The sequence below is a fragment of the Culex pipiens genome, chromosome 3 (genome assembly GCF_016801865.2).
Source record: "Culex pipiens pallens isolate TS chromosome 3, TS_CPP_V2, whole genome shotgun sequence".
In the NCBI taxonomy this organism is placed as follows: Eukaryota; Metazoa; Arthropoda; class Insecta; order Diptera; family Culicidae; genus Culex; species Culex pipiens.
This window is the reverse complement of record NC_068939.1, coordinates 118,420,782-118,441,906: the sequence shown is the minus strand read 5'-3', so window position 1 is coordinate 118,441,906 and position 21,125 is coordinate 118,420,782. Positions and strand designations below refer to the sequence as shown.

The 21,125-nt window shown below is 38.1% G+C and overlaps 1 protein-coding gene across 1 annotated transcript; it reads right to left on the bottom strand.

Annotated features, from left to right (window-relative positions):
- Nucleotides 1-5,924: 5,924 nt before the first annotated feature.
- LOC120424393 (probable fatty acid-binding protein) lies at nucleotides 5,925-18,629 on the bottom strand. Its single transcript, XM_039588491.2, has 2 exons — nucleotides 18,434-18,629; nucleotides 5,925-6,669 (listed from the first exon to the last, which is right to left on the bottom strand). Exons 1-2 carry the CDS (start codon nucleotides 18,504-18,506, stop codon nucleotides 6,344-6,346), a joined length of 399 nt encoding a protein of 132 aa, XP_039444425.1. The 5' UTR covers nucleotides 18,507-18,629; the 3' UTR covers nucleotides 5,925-6,343.
- Nucleotides 18,630-21,125: the final 2,496 nt, after the last annotated feature.

Below are 21,125 nucleotides of genomic sequence, written 5' to 3'. Positions count from 1 at the left end.
CACGAGGACGACAAGCCGGTCATCAGGAGAGCGCTGAGGCTGAGGCGTCAACAAGCACTTCCGCGGTGGGTTCCACTTCGGACCAAAACGGAAGTAAAATAGCTATAGCGGCTCCATCGAGATCAACGGCCATGGTAAGACCAAGATCGACGCTGCAGGGCGAGCAGTGGGACAACAGCACTAGACGAAACGTCCGCTTCGATAGCCAAGACCAGCCCGTCAATCCGTAGGACTGCCAATCGAAGACTCCAACGAGGAACGCCGTCGACGAACCCGCTCGCACCATCCTTAACAATCCTCCTCCACCTTCCGTGACATTCAACAAACATCATGCTGGAAAAATAATCCAAATTAGTGCGTGTTCGTCGTTAAAGAACTTTGAAACTTACTTTGATTAGTCCAATAAATCAAAAAGAAACTTTGCGGGAGGCACCAGACCACGTTTTTTTTTATGTTTGACTGAAAACCGTAAACAAAAATGTTTGACAGTTTGGACGTTACGGAAAATAAAAGAGTGTGCGTGGCGGAGTGCGCAAATTATGTTGGTGTGCGTGTGCATAAAAAAAACGGAAAAATTTGAGGATTGTGTCCAGACTAAAGCGTCTTAACTGGCCCTGGCGATGCCCGATTATCGCCCGCAGCCCCCCTAAAGTTAGAGTGGGAGTGCCATCTCGTTGTGAGCATGAGTATCATAGACAAATAGATTTAATAAAGTATGTTTTTTTTTCAACTGAATGCTGTGTGACTTTAACCAAAAGTGGGTCATTCATCACCATCAACTAAATTATGGTGGTTGTTTGTTTATTTGAGGCAGCTTCAACAGTTGAAGTCATTCACTGCCTGCAACTGAGTGAATTGAGGAAATTCAAATGAAATAAAAATAAATTCTGTAGAGTGCTGAAATTAAACTCTAACAAACTGTTTAAACGATGATTGATTTAGATTGAGCTGGTTCTGCACAATATTTGTATATTTTTTTAAATGGTTTCGGATAGAACAGACAGAAAACAACATAAATCGTATATCTTTTTCAAAATTTCTTGTTTTTATGTTTTTAATAATTTTTCAAACTTCGAAGCGCTTTTTCTCAACATACTGAATGGGACCATTCATAAACCACGTGGACACTTTTTTGGTAATCTCGAACCCCCCCTCCCCCCCCCCTCGTGGACAATTGTCCATATAAAAAAATATTTTTTGTATGGAGCGTGGACAATCGCCATACCCCCTCCCCCCCCCCCCCCCCTAAAGTGTCCACGTGGTTTATGGATGGTCCCGAATGTGCATATGACACGTTTATGCGAACAGGGGCAGGTCTTAAATGTTCATAAAGTACTTACGTCTTGGTCCACGTAGAGTATGGATTTGTTTAGGACAAGTTAATCCTATGGCCTAAAGGGCAACAATCGTTCGTACGGCCAAAATCGGAACAATTTTGATAATTCTAGCATAAAACAGCGTTGCTAGCAATACCATTAGTTGACTCTTCTACGGCATAGCCACCAAAATGACTTAAACGGCATGGGAAAACTATTTTGTTGAGCACTTAACATCAACCAGCGTAAAGTTATAAACGTCAACTTGGGTTAATCGGGACACATGTGGTGAATTGGAACAGCTGTTTAGCCAGGTCCTTAAACTATATTTTGATATTTTTAATTGATTTCGTCGATTTTCTATTTTGAAACTTTTAAATGCTTTAAAATCTGCTGTCCCTATTCAGAATGTAGTTCGATTCGGATAAATCAGGGTTGATCATAAAATTTACACGGTGCTCAAAACATCGTATAGGAAAAGTGTGACAAAGGGGGGGAGTGGGGAAATTTTGGCCGATTATAGCGTGACGTACTTTATGGATGAAGCCTAAGAAAACCAAAACAATCTATACAATTTTAGCATTTCAAAGAATATGCAATTCAAGATAATGACTGTCAAGTATCTCTGGGCCAAGTTTCAGAAAGTTTGCTGATGTAGTTCTCGAGATACAGACATTAGCCCGGGTCAAAAAAATAAAAATTGCTCAAATCAAAAAGTATATGAGATTGCCCGAAAGAGTACTCAAAATGGGGCCTCCTGCCCAAATTTCAGCCCATTTGGTTGAAAATTGGCTTGCCTTGAGCAGGAACAAGTTTAAATGTGAATTAACCCGTAAAACTTGAGCAATTGGGTACATTGCTCTGTACAAGTTTGTCGTTGAAATTTACCGACTTTTGCATACCATGGGGTCCAAGGGGATGGTCTGGGGAACAATTCCTCTGAAGGGTGCAAGATGATCCGAAGCCTCTAATCTTGCCTAGAAGCAGATTCATTCCGGCGTCGCCGAAATCCTCATGGTCCCAGCAAAATGTACAGGGATAAATCAAAGCACACTAAGAAGGCTGCCTCGATCAGAGGACGCCACATGTCAATCAGCCACCGCGTGGCGGGAGGCTATCTGGAAATTGGGGTTTAAAATGATATTTGACGTTTATAAAGTATTTTTGCACAAATATCTGACTAAATAAAATGTTATAACATTGACAAAACCACTTTTAAAGCCACAATTGGAGAAACCCTCCCGCCACGCGGTGGCTGATTGACATGTGGCGTCCTCTGATCGAGGCAGCCTTCTTAGTGTGCTTTGATTTATCCCTGTACATTTTGCTGGGACCATGAGGATTTCGGCGACGCCGGAATGAATCTGCTTCTAGGCAAGATTAGAGGCTTCGGATCATCTTGCACCCTTCAGAGCAATTGTTCCCCAGACCATCCCCTTGGACCCCATGGTATGCAAAAGTCGGTAAATTTCAACCACAGACTTGTACAGAGCAATGTACCCAATTGCTCAAGTTTTACGGGTTAATTCACATTTAAACTTGTTCCTGCTCAAGGCAAGCCAATTTTCAACCAAATGGGCTGAAATTTGGGCTGGAGGCCCCATTTTGAGTACTCTTTCGGGCAATCTCATATACTTTTTGATTTGAGCAATTTTTATTTTTTTGACCCGGGCTAACAGACATTTTATAATGTTATTTCCAACTTTTTCGAAGAAAATCAATATATCGAATTCAAGTTCATTTGTTCAGAGCCGATAGTTTACAGTCGGAAATTACATTTTAAAATGGCTGTACCGCATATACTCAACAGTCACCAAAAGCAAATGGCATCTCGAATTGCATATTCTTTAAAGTGCTGAAATTGTGTTGATTTTAAATATTTTCTTTGAAAATGTCGGAAATAACATTTTAAAATGGCTGTATCATTTTAAAATGGCTGTATCTCGAGATACAGCCATTTTAAAATGTTATTTCCGACATTTTCAAAGAAAATATTTAAAATCAACACAATTTCAGCACTTTAAAGAATATGCGATTCGAGATGCCATTTGCTTTTGGTGACTGTTGAGAATATGCGGTACAGCCATTTTAAAATGTAATTTTCGACTGTAAACTCTCGACTCTGAACAAATGAACTTGAATTCGATAAATTGATTTTCTTCGAAAAAGTTGGAAATCGACGGTAACATTTCAAAAGGCATCATGTACATTTTGACACTTTCTGGGTTATTGCATATTCTGAAAGTACTCCTAATAAGCTACCTCTCCACCAAAAATGAGCAAAAGTTACTTCAGTAAAGTCTGTTCAATCATGATTTCAAATAAAGTAACATAAACAAAATCTCTGCCATCAGCAGTCCCTGTTTATATAGCCCTGTCAACCTGTCAAACAAAAGACTACATGAACCTCGTGACGAAAAAAAAAGCAACATGAACAAAGCGCCATGTACATTCGGCGAGGAAAAACGAATCATAACAAAGCGTCCCCCTCAATGACAGCAGGGTGATATAGACGTTGGTGATTTCAAAAGAAGTTATGTTTGTTTTTCTCAAATAAAATTACGGAAATAATGTGTTATTGAATTTGGATGATCAAGTATCAATAAAAGCAACGTTTTTAATCGTTTGTTATCATTAGAACATCTTATTTTGCTTTTATATTAAAATGGGAATTGAAAATGGATGCTCAACATTCAAATGCGTTTTTCTCAAAACGCATGGTTTGTACATGATGCTTTTTGAAGTGTTGGCGTCGAAATAACATTATAAAATGTATGTATCTCGAGAACTACATCAGCAAACTTTCTGAAACTTTGCCCAGAGATACTTGACAGTCATATGAAGCAAAATTCATCATTATCTCGTAATGCATATTCTTTAAAGTGCTGAAGTTGTATTGTTTTTATAAATTTTCTAACAAAAAGTCGGAAATAAATTTTAAAAATGGCTGTACACCGAAAATCCAAATAACACAGATCTGTGTAAAATTTGACACAGATCGCTCAAAACCTGGAATACACAGAATCTGTGTAAAAGCCTTGTACACAGAACTGTGTACAACCGTTGTCTGTCAAATCTGTGTAACATTTTACACAGATTCTGGGTAAGATATTACACAGATTCTGGGTAAAATTTTGCACAGAATCCGGGTAAAAATAAAAAAAAATCAGAATCTAATTTTGATTTTTCAGGCCAATACAAGTAAAAATTATAATATCATTTATTAATCTTTGTTTTGGGTTTTATACATAAGACAACATAAACTAAATATTTGACCACTCAGCGTACTACCCCGGCCCGGAAAAGCTGACAGTGTCCGTTTACTAGTGCTGTCTATGGAACTCTCCGCTCGTAACCGGAACTGGGAAAATGGTTAGCGCGGGCTCGAGTTGCGGGGCTCTGAACTTCCGAGGTTTCCGCAAAAGCACCACGTCGGAGGAATTCAGTGTGTGTGAGACAACTTGAATAAAAATTGAGTTAGGTTAGGATTACCAAGCAAATAATTATGAGATACATTACCTTGAATCCAAATACGAGCACTGCTCCCCATGGGTTTACGGTGCATATGATGATCAGTTTGTTGATAAGTCTATAAACATGGAAGTATTTTAATAATTTTCTAATATTTTGATCACGAAGAAAAACTTACAAAAATTTGCTGCAAGAGCGACGCCATCTTTGCTTTTCCTTTTTTACCCAGATTTGAAAGGAAAGCTGATCGGAAATCTGTGTAACTTTTTACACAGATCTGTGTTATAAAACTACACATTTTTGACAGCTAGTACATGTTCTACAATCTGTGTAATTTTTTTACACATATCTGTGTTATCTGGAATTTGCGTGTATCTCGAGAACTACATCAGCAAACTTTCTGAAACATGGCCCCTAGCTTGGCCCAGAGATACTTGCTTGGCCCAGAGATACTTTGGACTGGTAAAACAATGTTTAGATTTTTTTTTTAATCCAATAAGGCCGTTGCAGATATTTTTAGAAGTTTTTGTCCTTCGACTCTGACCAAAGTTGAGGGGGAGGCAAAAAAAAAAATTACAGGCCAAAGTTTTAACATTTGAAAGAAAAAAGCATTTTAAAATGCATTAGACTTAGACTGTCCAGTTGTTTTGCAATCATAAGGTTTGAAAATATCTTAGTATTGACCAGGGATGGAAAAATTGCAAAAAAATCATTTTCGCTTGCGAGCTTTCTTCACACAAGAATGAGAGAGGATGCAAATCAAGCAAAAGAAAATCGCTCCCGAACTTTTCCAAGAAAATCAATTTGTTGATGATTTTTTGTGAATTTCCTTGTCAGCACCAAATTGTTTAATTCGCTTTGTTTGCACACATTGCCCATGAACTGAAAGCGTGTGCACAATAATTGTTGGTTGGTGTAAAAAAGAGAGTAACTAAAACGGACTAAAAGACAACTCCGCCTTGCTCAATTACCTTTATTCGATACAATACTAGGGTTTGCGGAATGGCCACATTACTGGCTTTGTACGATTGTATGCAGTGTTTGGTAGCCTTAGATCCTAAATTTGAGGATTCAACATAGAGAAACGGGAAAATAAAAGGGGGTTTCAAAGTAAAAAAAAAAACAAAAAAAACGATGTTTAGAGGTTACACATCAAATTCAACTTTACTTGGTTCAGTTTTCGCTCAATGTTTACAGAAGTTGTGCTTTCTGTAGCTTTAAATGCAAGATTGTAATATCCCAAAAACAGATATTTCGTGTTTCTTTTTTGTGTCTCAACAATGCAATTTGTAGCGAAGAAAAAAAATATTTTGAAGGATTTAACAAAACAGTCCAAAACAAAATAAGATGTCGTAAGAGTATGGAATAAAGTTCGCTAGTTTGTGTTCTGCGACATGCTGTGATGTTGAAGTTCCCGTTGTTCCGTTGCCGGCGGAATTTGGTCCTCGTGGAATGATGACTAGGGAAGGCTCTGCGGACAAAGTGTGCTGCATCGAAGAAGGGGGGGAGATGGGTGTGATGATCGATGATCCCCGTTCCAGTTTAGGTTTGTTTGTTTAGCAAGCGACGTAGTGTCGGACGCACTTGGCACTTCCAGCGGTCATGGTGGCGGTCAGGTCGCTCGCGGTAAACTCCCGGATGATGGTGGTCGGTTTGTCGCCCTTCTGCTCGTGCACCAGCTTGTTGTCGCCCTCGAAGGTGCACACGGACTTGACCTTGCGCCCGTCGACGGTTTCCTCGTCGAATTCCTCGCCCAGCTTGAACTTGATCGTGGTGTTCTTGAAGGTGGACATCGTGTTGAACGTGTACTCATCGCCCTCCTTGACCAGCTCGACCGTCGGGTTGATGCTGTTGCCCAGCTTGCGCAGCACCATGCCGACACCTGGTTGATAAGAGAGAAGAGAGGGATGAAACGTTTCTTGTTAGTTGAAAGTCAGACACACTTATCAAGAGCGCGTGGGGGAATTTGAACTTTCCCAACGATTATTTGTTGCTGATAAGAATGTGCAGTTTGCGAAGAAATGTAGGGATTGAAGGTCAGGCCCAGACGGAACTTGTCGGTTTGATTTGTTGTGGTGCATTCAACGGTTTCGCTGTGCCATTGCTGAATCATCGATTTTTATTGAAGTACTGAATAAGTACTATCAAGAATAACCTATTTCGAAAGGCTGTTCTTAGCCATCCACACTGAGGAAACGAAATAAAATTACTCGAAAAATTAACTTCTTAAAAAATACTTCTGGATGTTCCCGTATACATATCGGCTTAAGTTACAAATTGAACATATTGAGTCATTCTGGATGGTGGCCAGATCACCTTTGACACTTAAAATGTCCATGTTTCTAGAAGACAAAAAAAAATCCAAAAATATTCCTGAAAAGTTAGAATTTCAAAATCACCCTAATTGTGATCCACCCTAATTTTCAACCAAACCAAAAGTTGCTCCTTTTCATGAACAACAACTCTTATGAAGACAACAACGCTCCAAAACTTCACATTTTTTCAGAAAATCCATGCTCCACTTAATTTTGCGATCTGGACCACTGTGCATTGGGCACCTAAACCTAAACACACGGACGAACGGACATGACACCAGGAACATTTTTTTTTCAAATTTCTGAAACAAACTATCATTTGCGCCATCTACATTCAAGTTGTCGAAGTAGCATCGTGCGATTACTAGAGACCCTAAATAGGGAGACTGGTCTAAGCTTGCTAAATTGATCTGGCAACGTATGTTTTGAGCTTGGCAACACTGAAAAGTTTTGCTGGGCGTAAAGGCAAATGCTCGTTTGGATACGTCAAACTCGCGTCTGTTTGGGTACGTCAAATTCACTTCGTCCAGTCCCTATTTAGGATCTCTAGCGATTACGTATGATTTCTCAAAATGTCTTATACACTAATTAATTAAAAGATTAAGCATTAGTATGGTACTAGAAACAGTTATTTGGCATTAAGTTTGTTTATATGATTCTATGTAATTTATCAACGATTCTAAAATTGGCGGAAAATTGATAAAAATTGTATTTTTAATATAAATTCATACGACCATTTCAAAAAGTGCCCATGAGTTTGCATCAGCAGCTGGCTTTGTTTACGTTTTAAACCACGTGGCGCGAAAATTTTGACATAAGCGATCTCGCTTGCGCAGGTTTTCGCCAATAAGAAGTAAAAGAAAGCCTGCTTCACTTTTTGAAACCCCGTGTCATGTCCGTTCGTCCGTGGTTGACATATAAGACACTTTGACGTTAAATTACAGCTTCTTAACGTGAAGACTTCCATCCAGGGCCCCGGCGATGGCCTGATATGAGCTACCGAACAACATTGGCAATATGGCGTCGTTTGTTTACAAACATAAGATTGATTGTGGACGAACCGAAAAATTTACTTTTTTGTAAAAAAAAATCTTTAATTATTTTGCAATAACAAAACAAACAACATTTTGTTAAATTCTAGACCAGAATTTGCTTTATTATTATTTTTCAATTTTAACCTCTTTTATCGCGATTCTGATCAAAATTGCACAGCAAATCATCGTGCCTTTAGTGTATCTTTAGTTTCCACATCGATTCGCTGTAGATTCGTGTTTAAATTGTGAAATTTAACATGTGCAACAATTTCCACATCACCCGTGCAGGAAACCGATAATGGGGTAATTCATGCGTTCCAAACTGTCAAAATTCCAAAACGTCATTGCCAATCTTCGATTCGCTGCTTTTGTTCGTGTTTGAAGTTTCGGGCCGAGACTCTGCTTCCATCATTGTAATGATTTTTCGTTCAAAGATATAAATTTTGCGTCGCTTTCAATATTTTGACAAAATTCCTTCAACAAGTTGTTTAGAATAGTGCCCTACACATGCTGATTCCTTTTGGTAACGATTATCCCATTCCTTGTAAAGTTATGGAAATCGTCAATGATTGCCAACCAGGACGTTAATGATTGTACCACAAAATTATATAAATTTTGAAACACGAAAAAAAAAAAAACGGAATCGACGTAACACCTTATAATGTGGCCCTCTTAAACCTTGCGGTTTCGTCAACGGATCCACAGGCGTGTATCGTTCTTTTTGCGACAAGACTCCGCCTCCCGGGTCTCCCAAGTGTGAAGGTATGAGCACGGGGAAAGGGCACCGAATACCTATATTTACACTTAAAATTTTTTGCGTCCGCTCCGGGATTCGAACCGGCGACTTCTGGATTGTGAGTCCAGTGCGCGGTCCGATTGATCCACACAGGCAGACGAAACACAATTGCTTTAGATCAAAAATTCCTTCAGTGGCTTCAAGAAGGCAACAACCGGCACATGCTGATTCATTTTGGTGCAGAAATTCGTTAAATTGAATTTAATACAGAATATGTTATAGTGATGATCAATTTTCTTCGAAAATGATCAACGGCTTCACCTTAAAGGCGTTTTAATCTGAAATTCAGTAATAAAAAGCTTAATAAGAAGTGCAAGCAAGTTTGCCCTTAAAGTTTTGAAAAATAAGTTTTTTAAGGTGAAGCCGTTGATCATTTTCGAAGAAAATTGATCATTACTTCATTACATTTCAATTCAACGAATATCTGCACCAACATGAATCAACAAGTGCCTGTTGCTGCCTTCTTGAGCCACAGAAGGAATTTTTGCTCTAAATCAAATGTGTTTCAAAATTTATATAATTTTGTGGAACAATCATTGACGCCCAAGTTCGCAATCATTGATTAATGACGATTTCCATAACTTTACAAGGAATGGGATAATCGTTACCAAACAACTTGTTGAAGGAATTTTGTCAAAATATTGAAAGCGACGCAAAATTTACATCTTTGAACGAAAAATCATGACAATGATGGAAGTCTTCACGTTAATTGGTAGAAATTTGCCAAATCTGCAGATTTGCCTAAAGGGATCGAAAGTCTAAATATAGAGCGAGCTGTGTTTTAAATGAGTGATAGAATAAACTATCATTAGATGATTCCTGCATCAAAATATCAGACAGTATAGCTACCGTCACTTTCGCTTGTGAGTTCTTTATTTTGTGATTGCCAGCAAGATCCATTTCTGTCACTCTTTCCGTTTTCATTGTTCACCCACACTCTCCGAAGATTCTTTTGTTTTCTCAGGCAATTCATGTTGCTGAGAATCTCGCGCTGGAAAAAAGGGCAGTGAAAGAGTGATGAGATTTTGGGCATGATAATTGTAGTCGCTGATATTGTTACAACCCTGAGAGGTTTCTTCGGGAGCTTGCTTCTTTGTGTAGGCGGGGTCAGACAATGCCCAGTTACTTCGGAATTTGGCCGCCAGGTTGCCATTTTTAAATGGGTCATTGGAAGAAGAGTGAGGGCTATCACAGACCTGGACTGAGATGAGCTGTATCATAACCGTAGTCTGATGCAAACTATACTTTTTCATAATTTCGCTGCCGGCCAGCGGGTATTGGATTGGTCTTTAAAGGAACTCGTAAAATACGAATCAGGAAAAAAAAAATCCAAAAAAAATCAGAAGGTTAAAATGTTAAAAAAATCCCAATCAGTATTGAAATCAAATTTTGTGGATCTGTGAAGGATCAAAAGGTGAGGCATTTAAAGCTGTATAAAGTGGCGTCTTGAACTCAATAAAACCAAAAATTCACGTGCGTTTATTTGGTAACACCCCAAAAATATATCCACAACGAGCGCCACGTGCCCACTATCGCCACACCGGATATCAATTTTGCAGAAGTTGCCATAAAACAGATTTAACCTCATGTCACGCTTGCTGCTGGCTCCTTATCAAGTTTGCGTTACATAATTGATAATGGTCACCCGTTGGCCTGATAAGAAGGCCCTTATCAATCCATAAGTACACCACCGAGTAAGCCCGATTACCTCAGCTCAGGTTTAAGCTACCGTTGAGGCAAACCCAAGCCAGCCACTTATCAGCTGTACACTTTGAGCCAGCCCGAAAATAAAACAAACAAACAAAAGGGGTGTTAGTTGGCTGATTTATGATTAATCCATTGATATCGGAGTTCTTTTTTCACTTGAAAACGCCAACCGACTTGGTGTAAACTTTAATCCACGCCTGGCTGGCATTAAAGGCAGGGTTGGAATTACCAGTAAACAAAATACCACTCTCGTGCTAGTCGACCTTTGGTTGGGTGTCGATAGTGTCGACACGGAATCGATTTGCTGTGCACTTTGGTTGATTTGAACGACATCGCTGCGAGGGCAATCTTGCTCAGGTGTGAGCAATCAACTTTTCTATGACTCACTCGAATAACTTCTGGAAACTTTTTCAATAAATAATCCATTTCTGGGGCATTTTGAAAGCTGGAACTACCTTATCGTAGCCCAATAAAGAAAACAATCCACCTGAAATCTCTTTCTTGTCAAATTCTGCCCAAACATGTCATACTTTAATTAACCCATTGACACTCCAAATCCAGTTCACACCGACAGACAACTCTCGCGCCAATTTGCTTCATTTTAAGTTATTATGATTCAATCACGCGTGAACTTTCCCATAACCTTTTGTCAAACCCACTTTGGTCCAGAGCATCGTCTGCCCGGGGGAACCATTTATCAACCCACTTGTCCAGCACAACAATGCATTATTCAGAACGGGCCTAATTGTCGCTCCGGTCTCAGATTAGGTCCGATTTCACGCCCGGATTCCACACATTGTCAAACCTCGATAGTTGGACAAAAGGATTGTTAGTTTTTCGCAGACTGAACAGTTGTCAAGCGATCGGGGTTTAACTGTACCGCCTGGACATGCTCCAAGTTCAGCGGCTTGGGTTGGCCCCCTCGGAGGATTGAAAGGTTAATTTGATTAGCGGTATAAAGCAGTTGACTTTGCTTGCCGTGCTTGCTACCCTGGAATGGTCTCTCATTCCGTGACGGACAACGTGGTGCTGGTGGTAATTGAATCAAGAATCCATTATAATCCACGTTCTCTCGGGTGTCCGGAGAGGAGCAGGACCCGCCGAATAGAATTCGATTAATTTATTACAATTGATCAATTGTCATTCGGAGAGGCCGGAATGGGCCTGGGAAGTGACCACTTGACAATAAAAAAAATGAAAGATGTCGACGGAGACTTCCCGGCGGGGTTTATTACGATAACTGAAAGTGAAAGTGCAAATTAGAGCTCCCCCTCCTACTCATATCAAAGTGAGGACAGTGAGTGCATCACACCGGTTCGACGACTTACTTGTCTGGGCCGGTCGTCTTACGCACTTAACTAACTTTATAATGGAGCATTTCCGCCTCATTCTGCTGCAATTTCCGGCTTTCCTGGTGCAGCAGCAGCAGCAACTGGCAGGTCTTTTAGTGCCGTGACTCAATCGATTGCATTTATTATGTACATTTGTTATCGTTATTTTCATTAAAAAAAATCTGGTTTATTTCAGAAATTTGTAATTTCAGTGTTAATTTTCAAACCATTGTTTTACAAATGTCTGTTTTTTTTAAACATTTTTCTAAATTTGTTAGGTTTTGCTTCAAAAGAATGCTAAAATCACTCAAAAATAACATTTACGACGAGGCTTGTAGTATAATCTAATACGCTCTGGTCGGCAGCGACATTATGAAAATGTTTAATTTGAATCAGACTTCGATTATGCTAATGCAGCTTATCTCAATCTCGGCCGATGTTATACATCAACGCCACCCAAACGTGAAATCGTGTACTCAAACCGGGGTGACATTGACAGGATTTTAAATTACTTACACTGCCGTTCTACGCATAATTGTCCCATGTCAGTTTTTGACGATTTTGACTTTAAGCCATTTTTAAGTTTAGTCTGATGTGTACTTTAAGAAAACCACATAAAATCTGATACTTTGTTCGGAAACTCATCAAAAACAACACCAAGTCTGATTGTCCCATCGTTGAACTTCTACGCATAATTGTCCCACCAAGTATTTTCTTACACGGAATCATTAGTTTTACTAAGCATTATGCCTTGTTTACCTGTTGTATAGCAAGAGGATCACAAAAAGGGTGATAAACTGCTAACTGGGGTGATTACACTCAAAATCAGAATAACCCTTAAAAGGGTACTTTCTATCCTTTTTTCAAGTTTACCCGTCGTCACCCTTTTGAAAGGGTACGAGGGCGAAACCCTTCAAAAGGGTACTGGCCCAGTACCCTTTAAAAGGATACTGGTCATGGAGCGGCGCGCTTACTAGCGACATCTATGAGTCAATTTTTTTTTTGTTGAAACAGTGCTGCCATCTATTGTAATTTTTCATAATTTCTTTAAACATTAGATTTTATCAGGAAAAAGTTTTTTTATTGTTTTAAATTAATATTTACAGTTCAAAATAAAAAGTAATCCTCAGTAAATCACATGCTTTGAGTATTGCGCTGTTCGGTTTAAACCATGCACTCGCGATCACGACGTAATCGGCCAAAACCGACCAAAACAAACTTGATTGCAAGCGATTTTCGATGCCCCCTGTGTGCGGATGTCACAGTCTTCTACGACGGAATGGTGGTAGATGGACAAAATTGGCCAAAATCTAGAACAACACCGGTAAACTAAAAAAAACTTTAAAAAAACACGCACCACGCACGAGCACGATCCAAAACGTCAAACAGATTTAAGTACCGAATTTAGAAACTAGGGCGGCGCTAGTGGTACCTGTTGTAAAGAAAGTTACCCTTTTGAAAGGGTAACGCCAAACGGATAGTTTTAACCCTTTTAAAAGGATAAAATGTACCCTTTTGCAAAGGGTAAACCTCGACTACCGTTTAAAAGGATACTTTTAACCCTTTCAACCGCTAACTTTATTTTTGAGTGTAGGTACACATAGGGCGAATAGGAACCCACGGGACAATTATGCGTAGAAACACAGAAATCGGTCGAAACATTTCAATCGCGTTTTTCTCAGTTGCACTTTTTTGAACATGGGACAATTATGCGTAGAACGGCAGTACAGTATGTAAAAAAAAATTTAAACCCCTTGGGCACTATGCACATTTTGTGATGAAACATGTAACAATTTAAAGTTTGACAGAAACCTAGTACTACGTTTTGTTCAGAAACTCATGCCGAACATTTTGCTCATGAAAAGATGTAATCTATAAAAAGTTATATAACAAATACTACTACAAAAATAAAAAAAAGGTGCAAAAAAAGTTTGTACACCTTGCGAAAAATTTGCATAAATAATGTTATTTGTTGACAAATCACCATAAATCCAGTCTCCCAACTCCAAATAGGCATCCTTGACTGATTAAAAAAATAATTTGGATTAAATATAAACTTTACTAACTACTTAGTATAAAAGTTTATATAACTCTGGAAATTCTATATTAAACTTATATAAACTTAATTTTGCAAACTTTCAATTTAACTAAATGTCAATATATTACCATAGAATTGCTAAATAAACATTTTGGAGTGGGTATAACACCGTTTTGGGGGTCTTTGTATCGCTAGAATAGATTTTTCGTTGGAATTTCGTAACAACCCGGAATTACGTCGTCGGAAAATCAGCCGGCATCCGAACCGGTCCACAATTTACAAGTCAACCTATGTGGCATCAGAAAGGGCATAAAATTTCCGATCTTTTGTTACCCATATCCAGGTTTTCTATAAAACCCACGTTTTTAAATACCAAAGCAAAAACGTTGTTATGGTTTCGTTTGAGCAACCTGCCAAAAATGTATGGAATTTCGTAATTTTTGTTCTTGTGGATCAAACTTACTTTTTGCCCAGGTATTTAACAACGTGGGTTTTATAGAAAACCTGGATGTATGGGTATCAAAAGATCGGAAATTTTATGCCCTTTCCGATGCCACATAGGTTGACTTGTGAATCGTGGACCGGTTGGGATGCCGGCGGATTTTCCGACGACGTAATTCCAGGATGGTACGAAATTCCAACGAAAAATCTATTCTAGCGATACAAAGACCCCCAAAACGGTGTTATTCCTACTCCAAAATGTTTATTTAGCAATTCTATGGTAATATATTGACATTTAGTTAAATTGAAAGTTTGCAAAATTAAGTTTAGATAAGTTTTATATAGAATTTCCAGAGTTATATAAACTTTTATACTAAGTAGTTAGTAAAGTTTATATTTAATCCAAATTATTTTTTTAATCAGTCAAGGATGCCTATTTGGAGTTGGGAGACTGGATTTATGGTGATTTGTCAACAAATAACATTATTTATGTTAATATTTCGAAAGGTGTACAAACTTTTTTTGCACCTTTTTTATTTTTGTAATAGTATTTGTTATATAACTTTTTATAGAAAACATCTTTTCATGAGCAAAATGTTCGGCATGAGTTTCTGAACAAAACGTAGTACTAGTACTTAACGTAGTACTTTAAATTGTTACATGTTTCATCACAAAATGTGCATAGTGCCCAAAGGGTGTAAATACTTTTTTTACATACTGTATCAAATAATTGTCTCATGGCATTATAAAAAAAGGTAGTTCCGATTCGCACCAGATTACGATGCTTGAAAAAAATCGTTATTATTCCAAATTCTGGGGTGACTTCGATAGATACTGTATTACTTGCAGGCTACAGACTAAAAATGTTAAAATTGTTTTATTTAGGTCAAATGACCTCTACTAAAGTTTTTCTAGAAGTTTTAACATTTTAAACTTCATTCTGAAAAAATATTTTTTCTTCAATTTTAATTTCTTTTAAATAAAATAATGTATTAAGTAACCATGAATATAAACAAACATTCCATCCCTTCTGCTGTATTGACAGGTAACGTTATGTGTGAGTGGAGTAGGCTGCTTGTTTACATTCAATTTTTTACAAACAAACAAGCTCGCACTTTTTGAAAGTTTGCCAGTTTGCCAGGATTTGTTTGAACAAACGTCAGCCTGCATACAAGTTTGCGAGTTTGGCAAGCTGTCAAACGCGAAAAAGTGCGAGTTTGTTTGTTTGTTTGCGGTAGTGTAATTGCTCATTTAGTTCAATTCTCCGGGATTCGATGCCTGACCTTTTGCGTGTGAAGCAGAAGTTTTAACCTTTGAGCCATTGAGTTTTTTAATCTCAACTTGTTTTAATATATTCTAACATAGTTGATTGATTTATTGGTAAGATTACATCGCTAATAGATTCATAAATGGAATTCAACCCATGAGCTGAATAGTAATCATTTCTCCATTTAAAAAAATACAATTAGCATTCGTCACTTATATAATTTATTGTCGCATTCTCTCACGCAGTTCCATAAATGCGTACACAGAAAAAAATGATGGTAATATTCATCAGGAAATGGTGACAGATTTTGTGTCAAAACAAAATATATTTTTTCCCAGAAAATGATGAATTTTCATCAGTTTTTGATGAATATTCATCAGGTACAAATTTTTACACATTTTTTAAGTAATACTACTCAAAAAAGAGGTAATCAACCACCAAATTTTCAACATTCGAAAATTAAACTTTTTTTCTGTGTACTTGTCCCACTGCATTCGCAGTTTTTTAGTCTTTTTGTGATTTTATTCAAGTTTTGAACGATTGTGCTTCTCGATCTCTCTTTTTTTATTTTATTTTATATCATTAATAAAGTCGTTCAAGCATGACTTTTGTTAAATGGGAAAAGAGTTCTTGCTCATTTTACAAAATCAGAGTTTGAAAGAAACAAATTGGCTCAAATATCTCAAAAATTATAAAAATACAGAAGGGATAACTATTCCTTTTTTGACATAGATGTCTCATATGCCACATTCTCCAATGACAAAAACGACACGTCATAAATCACTACTGGATAAACAATAACAAATGTTTATCATAACTTAAACATGAGTTAAAATTTGTTAATAAGCCAAAAAGGGTCGAAATTTCGCTATTTCTCACTCCGTTGCAATGACACGGATAAATCGATATGCCTTATGAAAAGTTCGACTTAAAATGTGTTTCCATATTTACTTCCTGTAGAAAATTTAAATTCCAAACCGAATCTGAAATAACATTTAAGCTTTTTACTTACTTTTTAACACTTAAGATAACATAAATTTCATTAAAAAATAGTCTAAGTTGAACCATGAAAAAATGTTATTTTAAAACATTGGCAAAGTCACAATTACAATGTGATAGGTTGGTAGAATAATAGCACACCACATTTTATATCTGTTGCAATTTTTTTTGGCATATCTGCCAAGATTTTCAAACAATCCAAACAAAGCATCCAGATGTACCAGCTTAATAAACAGAGATCGGAAAAATATTCAACAAACGTACAATAAAAACGCAGCATTAAACGTTCCATTACTGTTTTTATCAAAACCATCCATCTACGTTTACGCCAACAACGCTTTAAATTGGGCTCACGTCCGTCACGGAGCTCCATTAAAACAATTCCCTCTCTTTGGGACTGAAAAGTAATGACTGCAGCGTGCAGATGATAGCACACGCCCCAAACTCGATTCTAGCGAGAAATTTTGCGTAATTTAGGAGGCGGGTTTGATGTGTTGCACAAACGTTTCTACAACTTTCATTGGAATTGCACTGTGAAACAAGTTCGGTAAAATATATTTAAAAATCAAGTTTGTAGAAATTCTAGGTTATGTTATTGATTGATTGAATTCCAATGGAAAAATCTTTTGTAGTAAAAGGTTTTAGATGTTTTTGATGTTCAACATGAAATTGACTCAGTTGACGCACACGCCAAAGCTGACAAGTTCTTAAAATGTGTAACATTCTTTTCTAGCACCAAAACGATTCCACCGTACCCAACATTCTCGTAGAGGTGTAAAATGAAAAGTAAATTTAAATTATGCCCACTACCGGACACCGCAGACAGTCCACCGACGGACGTTTCCGTAGGGTAACCTGTCAACAGACGTCCGCATGTCAAGCTCACCCACATTTCACTTAAGGTCATGCTTCGCACTTGGCACAGCAGCAATTGTCAAGCTTATTCTCCCAACTTGGTCATGGCATGCTATACCGTCCGGTGTCCGGTAACTTCGACACTCTCAACACTCGTGCGGTTGGCAGGTTTGCGTCGCAGAGGTTCAACGACCCATTCGGTCTCTCTTTCCAGCAGAGCTTCCCAAGGCGCCGTCGCCACTACTTCTGGTGAAGCCCTTGACATGTTCCCGGCCGTGCGTGATTCCAGTGAGATTCGCATGACAAAGTCCAATTTGAAACAAAAGGGGTCGGACTATTGCGGATTTCTACTCTAATTCGATCTCGAGCGTTACGACACTTCTTTTTTTTTTTTTGGTTGTTCTTTTCACCCAAAGAGTTTATCCAATTTTAGCAAAAAATGTGTTCTGCTTCCAGCGTTCTTCACCGGTCTTCACTGGTGTAGTGGTACCGGCGCGAACAATACCATCGCAAAACGTGACGCGAAGAATGCAGTGGAAAGTCCCGTGCGATGGGATGAACAGAAGATGAAAGAGAGAGAGAGATTCGGAAGAAAACCGGCCGGCTTTTTGGCGCAAACGCAACGCAATCTGCCGAGTATCGTACGATGCGGTATGCCGGTGTAGAGAGAACATCCGGCCGTACCGGAATCGACTATTCCAACTAAACTTTGAACTCACTCCCTCCACCTCTTCCTTTTCAAAGGAATGCGCAATACCCAACGCGGGTAATTGATTAATTGCACCGATCTAGTAGTCACGTTTCCTCTGTTCAATTGAAACTTCCCAAGAGGTACTCGGCGTACTTGGCCAACGCCTACTTACCCAGAGCCTTCATGTAGTCGTCGAATCCCTCGGACTTGTCCATCTTGTACTTCTTGCCAACCCAGGCTGCCATTGTAGAGAGGGGATGTGTGTGAGGTCGAAACTCAAACCGCAAAGAAAAAACTGATGTGTGTGACGGAGAGACCACGACGTGCGCACTGAACCACCGTTCGAACTGGAATACAGCGCTCGGGACGCACGAGCGGACGCTTTTATACTTCCCGACCTCGTGGAACGATTCGGGAAGCGCATGGATGTGTGCGACGCGCGTTCGTGGATTATAGCAAAGAGGTTACTCGTATGGGCATGGATGCCAGAAGGGAAAACAGTGAGAAATTAAATTCTGTTGTAGCAGTTGGTTTAGTTTATATTAAATATTTTTTTATTACATTAAAAAACATTAGTAGAATTGAGTCAAATAAAAAATGCCATGCAACTACATTTCAACAAATCAATAAATCAAACTTCCAGTGATCAAAATCCACTTCCAGTTTTAATTTGCTGGTAATCATGAGAAATGCTGAATTTAAAATTTAATTAATTTTATTTCAAATTATACGATTTAAATCACATATTAGTAAACCAAAATTAGCGCCATCAACCCCAGGCATTTTAACAAAATTGTCATCTTTTGACTTTGAGAAGTTTCATAAAAATATTTTTGGAAGGATATTGAAGAGCATTCGAATGTTGTTTATTAAATTAAGGTGACAGAATGTTTCAAATGCTAGACCGGATAATTGGAAATTTCAATGGAAAGCTGAGACGATTTAACGTCAGTTCTCAAACAAACTTTTTAGATTTTTGGTCGAATTGAAAACTAAAAAAAAGATATTCCCATATTTCATGTTTGCATAGCTTTAAATCAAAAGTTTGATAATCGGTTTTTTTTTGTGATTTTTTCATTTTCTTACATTCAACATCAAATTCGAGTTCAGCAAACTCATTTTAGTCGAATTTTAGTTTATTGGCAGTAAGCATATTAAATGCATTTTCTCAATATTTTTTATATAGGCCATTTTGGCCACCATCTCGGATAAAAAAAAAAAACAAAATCAGTCAAGGGGTTACATACATGTAAATCGGAAAAATGTCATAGATTGGTACGAGCACACACTTTAATTTTGTTTAAATCTATTTTCAGGGCATTAAAAAGACATTTTCCTCAATTAGCAAAACAAATTTGAAGACATTTGGATGTATCATTGCCAAGATATAGCTATTTGAAGTTAGCAGTTTAATAAAAGTGTGAGAGGTGCCATAATGTTTCAGCACTGCCTTGATTTAATTTGTTCAAAATTCTGGTGAAGACTCGTTTTACCGATCCCGTGTGCATGACGAAGGCCGATTTTCAAAAAGTTTATTTAAAAAAAATAAAAATAGTTTTGTGTTTTTCAAAAAAAAGCGACAGATTTTGATTTTTGTATTTTTTAAAAAAGCAAAATTTAAGAATCGGGCTTCTTCATGCATACGGGATATGTCTTGAGAGTCTTCACCCCAAATTTCAGCCATTTCGGTTTATCCACGATATCTCGAGCACCCGTAAATCAACTCGGTGTTTCGAGAAAAAAACGCTCAGAAAGTTTGACAGTTGGCTTTGCGCATGGAAAAATGTTGAGCCTAAATCGTCTGTAACTCAGTTTAATCGTGAAATATCTTCATGAAACTTTTTTGGCGGATTTGATAAATTTAAAAAAAAAAATCAAATCAAATTATTCGCTCTACAGCATTGCCTTGGCGTTCTCGATTGCGAGATTCCTACTCGAAACTAGGTGTCCGAAGGCTTGATTGTTGAGGCAATTGCAAACCTCTTTTTACACCTAAGCTTCCATCCACCCCGGGATTCGAACTGACGACCTTTGGATTGTTGGTCCAACTGCCTACCAGCGACTCCACCAGGACAGGACCCAGGGAGACGACTCCTACACCTGGACTGAGCTAACGACCTAACCTTTTTAGGTTAGTCCGGGGCCAACATTTACTTCCCGTCCGACGGAAGGCGTGATCAGACAAACTCGTCTCAAAATTTGCCACCGGGACCTTCTGGGATCAAACCCAGGACGACTGGGTGAGAGGCAACCACGCTTACCCCTACATCACGGTCCCGGTAATAAATTTTCAGTAATACGAAATTTTGTGATTTTCTACATGCATGTAACCCCTTAATGCATGTTCTGGGTCATATTCAAGCTCAACAATCTAAATGATTCGATTTCAGCCAAATATGCTCAAGTTTTGGCCTGGGTCTCCATTTCTAGTGCTTATTGGGGCAATCTTGTATAGTTTTTGATCTGAGCAGCTTTACTTTCTTTTTGACCCGGGCTAATGAATATATTTTTCCATTGTAATACTTTTTTTTTAAAGAAATTTGGATATTTAACCCTCTACAACCTAACCCCGCCTTTAGACGGGCTTCGATCTAAAAAATCACCAAAAATCAATTTTTCAACCAATGTTTGATCTTTAAAAAGAATTGGAAAGAAGAACTCTTAAAATGTTAGAAAATTTTAGGGTTTGCAGTTTAACTTGTTTTATGTGACTTTGCAAATGTTTTTAAAAAATGTCATTTTTTTAGGGGTCAACTCTTTGGCATATTCAACCACCTAATATAATTACATTTTGCCTATCTTATTTTCTCACGGTTTTACAGGCACTTTTTTCAATTTTTTGCTTGTTATTCACATTTTCTGCT

Excerpts from the sequence above, each read along its gene's own strand:
- LOC120424393 (XM_039588491.2), bottom strand. The coding sequence starts at position 18,506 with ATGGCAGCCTGGGTTGGCAAGAAGTACAAGATGGACAAGTCCGAGGGA. Across the intron at positions 6,670-18,433 it reads CGACTACATGAAGGCTCTGG|GTGTCGGCATGGTGCTGCGC; the intron begins GTAAGTAGGCGT and ends CTTATCAACCAG.